Source organism: Hyperoodon ampullatus (assembly GCF_949752795.1).
Source record: "Hyperoodon ampullatus genome assembly, chromosome: 15".
Taxonomy (NCBI): Eukaryota; Metazoa; Chordata; class Mammalia; order Artiodactyla; family Ziphiidae; genus Hyperoodon; species Hyperoodon ampullatus.
This window is the reverse complement of record NC_136928.1, coordinates 54519074-54525073: the sequence shown is the minus strand read 5'-3', so window position 1 is coordinate 54525073 and position 6000 is coordinate 54519074. Positions and strand designations below refer to the sequence as shown.

The 6000-nt window shown below is 41.6% G+C and overlaps 1 protein-coding gene across 2 annotated transcripts in view; it reads right to left on the bottom strand.

Moving 5' to 3' along the window:
* Positions 1-765: 765 nt before the first annotated feature.
* Positions 766-6000, bottom strand: part of KCNG3 (potassium voltage-gated channel modifier subfamily G member 3) — a gene marked incomplete at both ends in the record, with an annotated part of 29349 nt that continues 24114 nt past the window's right edge. For both annotated transcript variants that reach the window (XM_079720659.1, XM_079720660.1), the window contains one exon: positions 766-1411. In XM_079720659.1, coding sequence (XP_079576785.1) covers positions 766-1411 — 646 coding nt within the window. The remainder of the gene's footprint in view (positions 1412-6000) is intronic.

Genomic DNA, 6000 nt, shown 5'->3' with positions numbered 1-6000 from the left:
GTAACAGCAATGAATTCCAATAAAATGAACTCCAATAAAATGCTAAACAATACAAATACTCTTTTTAGTCATATCAGGACAGAGAAAAAAGAAATCCAAAATGGAAAAGTAGGAACATACTCAATCTTCCATGAAGCTGTATGATAAGGTGAAAAATAGGAACAAACATAAATCAGATAATTGAGAAATATGCTGGAGAAGTTTTTCAAATACTATTCTTGCTTGTATCTACTAGCTCCACTATACAGTTTAAAATCTGGCCAAATTTTTAAAGTAGTTGTTAAACACTTCCTGCATCTGACATATGTTTCCAGGGTACTTCTGACATTGATATGAGAGATTATAAAACATTTAGAAATGAAAATGTTACTCTCCAACAAAAAACACTATAACTTCCAAGCTTCCTCTGCATTCACAAGACGGAAAAACATTTGGAAAATAGTAGCTTTCGGTTTTAAAATGTTCAAATAATATACTTTAAAACAAACACAAAAAGTGTAATTGTTCAAGGCAAGGAAGAGACAAGTCTAAATAAAACAGGATCCTAAAATTTACTCTAGGAGTCATTCCTTTTCCTTTGCAGTCTCAACCATATTTACTCCATAATAAGTAAACTGCTTTACCCCTTCAGCTGGGAAGGACAATTTTTACTCTACCAAGGTGATGACAGGACCACTGCAGTGCTCACCCAACGAGAAATGCATGAATATGAAGTAGCGTCAACTCGATCAAATGAAGTGTATGCAAGATTTGATTTGCAATGCATTAATTTAGGAACTCAGCGGAGAGGCTCCTACTATATCTAGCTGATCTAAACTTGAGCTCATGATAACACTGCACGAAGCTATGGTAGATAAAAGTGATAGGTAATGCCAATAAAACGATTCCACTGACAACACAAACTCCTCCAAGAATTCTTCCAGGCATTGTGATAGGATACATATCTCCATAGCCAACTGTAGTCATAGAGATAATCACCCACCAGCAGGCAGCAGGAATGCTGGCGAAGTCCTTGTTGGATGTTTCCAGGTCCAACCCATGTTCAAGAAGCTGAGAAAGTGCACTAAAGATTGCCATGGCAACACAAATGAAGACAAGCAACATAACCATCTCTCGGTAACATCGTTTGAGAGTCAAACCGAGTGTCTGAAGACCAATGAAGTGACGGGCAAGCTTAATCACCCAAAAAATCCTCATCATTCTAAGCACCCTCAAGGTGACTCCAGCCCTCTGGAGTTGAGAATTCTCGCCCGTAAATACTGTCATTAACACGGAGATGTAATACGGCGTGATTGCCAGTAAATCAATGATGTTCAGGGGTCTCTTGACAAACTCACACTTGTTTTTGGAGACGATGAACCTCACAATGCATTCTGCAGTGAACCAACCTATGCAGATAGCTTCAATTATCCTGTCAAGAGAACAAAAGAAGAATTGATCATTTTATTTTTAAGCATTTTAATAGCTCTTAGATTTCTTCAGATAGTACTACACTGACATACACATTTAGTTACCTTTCCAGAAAACATAAAAGAACAGACAGCATTACCAACATCATCAGACCCACTGGGATGCAAGAGAACAACAAATACATCAACAAATGAAAACTGAACTTGATAAAGTTCTTATTTATATATGGCATGTAATAGCATTGAAAAAAACATGTTTGCTTTTTGTCACTGATACTTAAAAAAAAATCTATCTCTTACTTGGTGGCTTGAAATTAACTTATACTCAGCTCGCCACACTATGAAATGTTATTCCATGAGGACAGTGGTTCTCTACTGGGATGTAAGTTATTAAGTAGGTCAGGAGGACTTGGTTCCTACAGACAGTGGACACACCCAAGTTTTCAATGATTTACTTCTTGGTAAATAAGAGTGAACTCAAGATCATCTACGAAAATGTTACTGTATTTTTTTTTTTCCTACAGGCTTGTGTGGGAGACACTGAATCTGAGCCTGCCTTTTGGGCTTTGCAGGAATGCCAGTGCCCTCACCAGGAGAGCACCAGGTCATGACCATCCTCATTACAAGCGTTACAGTGGGAAAAAGGCTGAGGAATACTGCAATGGAACAAAACAATCACTAAGACCCAACAAGTTTGTTTGTTTGTTTTCCATAGCTATTTTTATTCAACATGTATCTTTAAAATATAGGGCCATGGACTTCTCTGGTGGCGCAGTGGTTAAGAATCCGCCTGCCAATGCAGGAGACACAGGTTTGAGCCCTGGTCCGGGAAGATCCCACGTGCCGTGGAGCAACTAAGCCTGTGAGCCACAACTACTGAGCCCGCGTGCCACAACTACTGAAGCCCGAGAGCCTAGAGCCCGTGCCCCCGCGCGCCGCAACTAGAGAAAGCCCGTGCGCAGCAATGAAGACCCAACGCAGCCATAAATAAATAAATAAATAAAATATAGGGCCACATTTAATCTAGAGTGGTATTTACCAACCCTTCCATGTCACTGCACACATTGAAAAGAATATTACCTGCATAGCCTACTGGCGTCAAGGGGTAGCATTCCTGAAGTGGAAGCCACCAGCCTCGCCCCACACTCCCCAAGGCTGAGGAATTAAATCTCAGCACAGTGGTTAGGAAGCCCTGACCCAGAGTGAGAGGTAATGCTAAGGTAATTTTTAATTAAATTACATTTTTTATTTGTAAATATTTTTATTTCAGTTATTTCATGCAGTAGCTTTAGAAAAGAAAATGCACTACAGTACATGTCTGTACAGTACAGTACAAATATGACTGTAATAAAATGTTTTAAACATGGCATTTAAAAAATTATAATTAAATTACATTTTAAAATTCAAATTTAAAGTTACAGTCCTTATACCATCATTCGTTTTTCTCCACATAATTCTGTCTTACTATTGACCTAGACCCAAACATGAGAAATATGATGGAGAGAGAAGAAAATGTAGCAGGTGGGATGGTAAGGTCTGTGGGGCAACATTTTGAAAAGAAGTACCCAAAGTGCATGGCACAGAACACAGATTGCACTGGATGTTTCTCAGGGAAATGAATAAATAAAATTAACCATGTTCCCCTACTATGGAGGTTCCTAGGGCCATAGAGATTAATTTTATTTATGTCTTGAATAGGTAGTACATTCACATGGTTTAAATTTCAAAGGTAAAAAAAAGAGTACAGAAAGAAAATTCTCACCCTCACCCTATTCCCCAGTCACTTGGTTCCCCAGTATTCACTCCAGTCCCAATTCCTCACTGGTCAGAAGGGCAAGAACCACTGACCAACAAGAAAGTGGTAACTTGATTATATTAATTTCCTGTGGCTGCTGTAAAAAATTACCACAAACTTGGCGGCTTAAGACAACAGAAATTTATTTTTTTCACATACCCAGAGGTCAGAAGTGCAAAATCATTATCACTGGGCCAAAATCAAGTGTTAGTAGGGCCCACTCCCTTCGGAGGCTCTAGGGGAGAATCCATTCCTTGCCTCTTCCAGCTCCTGGTTGGCATTCCTTGGCTTGGGGCCACATCACTCCTATCTCTGCCTCTGTGCTCACCGTGTCAAATCTCCCTCTGCTTCCACCTTGTAAGGATACACATGATAGCATTCAGAGCCCCAGGGATAATCCAGGACAATCCCCCATCTCAAGATTCTTAATTTAATCATATCTGCAACATCCCATTTGATATGTAAGGTAATATCCACTGGTTCCAAAGGATTAGGACCTGATATCTTTTGTTGAGAGGGAGGGATTATTCTTCAGCCTACACACAAACTAAGCAGGAAGATAAAGCCCACAGTGAAAGTAATCCAACCTACCGCCCAGTGAGGAAGGTCAGCAGATGAAGTCACAGCTGCCCCTATTTCTTTCTCTACTGTATTACCTGCTGCTCTGCACAGAGACCCCATTACTCTGTGGTTGGCAGCGACTTCTCTATCCCCACCAGGCTATCAGTAAAAGCTGCTGCCATAATGACCTCTATGAACCTAGAGGCTTAGAAAACTGGGAGGGTAATGAAACTTGGTAGATCTAGAAGATAGGAGGCTGCATTTTTTCAATATTCAGTTTTAATAAACACATTACCATAATAAAACATTAACAGGGAGAAGGCATCCCTTCTCCCTGGTAATGCTCATCAAATACTCCATATGTTCCCCCATATTTCTAGCCCCTTTCAGTTAGGCAAGGTCACATGACCAGTTCTGATTTATGAGCTGTGAGCAAAATGACTACAGTTCTGGGTAGAGGCATGGAAGAGTAGGTGTGAATTCTCTTCCCTGCCATGGCAACCTGAAAGGCATGTGTCCTAAGTGGCTCCAAGATGGTGGGGTTCCTAGCAGCTCAAGTCACTGAGTATATGTTCAAAGAAAGACAGACATTCCCCATCCTGACTCTGATTGGACATGGTATGTGGGCAACCAATAAATCCTTGTTGTGTTAAGCCACCAGAATTTCCAAGTTGGTTGCTATCCTAAGTAATAAACTGGTAAATTCAGTAAGTAATATGATACACACTCAAAAAGGATTGCAAGAGCACAAAGCAGTCACAGTAACAGTGTTCTTTGATCGGCTGTGGTTTTTACCAGTTCTCTAGCTAAAGTACTGTCTCTTCTCTAGCCAGACATGAGCAAGAGCCTGATGCTGGGAGCCCTGCTGCTCTTCTCACTCTGATCTTCTAAGAGCTCTCCCATCAATAAAATCCTAAGATCCTATTAAATTAAGAGGAGTAGAGGCTTCCCTGGTGGCACAGTGATTGAGAATCCGCCTGCCAATGCAGGGGACGCGGGTTCGAGTCCTGGTCCAGGAAGATCCCACATGCCGTGGAGCAACAAAGCCCGTGCACCATAACTACTGAGCCCACGCCACGACTACTGAAGCCCGTGCACCTACAGCCCGCGCACCGCAACGAAGAGTAGCCCCCGCTCTCTGCAACTAGAGAAAGCCTGCGCACAGCAACGAAGACCCAACACAGCCAAAATTTTTTTAAAATAAATTTATTTATTTATTTTTGGCTGCGCTTCAGTAGTCGTGAGGCGGGCTCAGTAGTTGTGGCTCGCTGGCTCTAGAGCGCAGGCTCAGTAGCTGTGGTGCACGGGCTTGGCTGCTCCGCGGCATGTGGGATCTTCCCGGACCAGAGACCGAACCCATGTCCCCTGCATTGACAGGTGGATTCCCAGCCACTGAGCCACCAGGGAAGCCCAAGAAGAGTAAAAATTTTAATTGTGCCAAAAACACCAGAACATTTTCAGCTAATTACTTCCACCAGCAGCCAAATTGTTCAGATTAAAAAGGAGGAAATCCAAATGACACTAAATAATCTCTCAGTAAGGGAATGTCAAAGAGGTAAACGCGTCTGTAATGAGGCCCACGGGGCTCCTCCTGCCCACCCCCCAAGTCAGACACAATTTATCCAGAATTCCACGCTAAAGAGATGAATAAGTGAGAAACCCCAGGCATCCCTCTTTCACCCAGGATTATGCCAAGGCATTCTCCAACAACAAACACCACTGAGCTGCCAAAGCTCCCATGCTTCCAAATGGCACTCTCGCCAGTGCCACCTCCAGCAACTGCTGGAAAACTTGAGTGCTGTGTTTTACTGAGCACTACAGCAAATGACTGGGCACTCCAAGGGCTACTTCTATAAAAAGCAAACTGAAAAAAAGAACGGAAGAAGATACTGAAGGATATCAGAATCCTTTGAAGCCCATTCTGATTTCTTTTGAGGCCCAAACATATAGAAGTTCATGAATTCACAGCTAAACATATATATATATATATATATATATATATATATATATATATATATATATATATATGCACACACACACACAGAGAGAGAGAGGCCTTTCAGTTGGGCACTGTGTTAAGCACTTTGTAGACATCATCTCATTTAACCCTTTTCAAGAACTTTATGGAGTGTGTACTTCCCCTAATATCTCCATTTTACAGATGACAAAACTGAGGCTGAAAAGTTAAACATCTCTTCTAAGATCACACGACTAAGAAACTGCAGTGGCACAGCT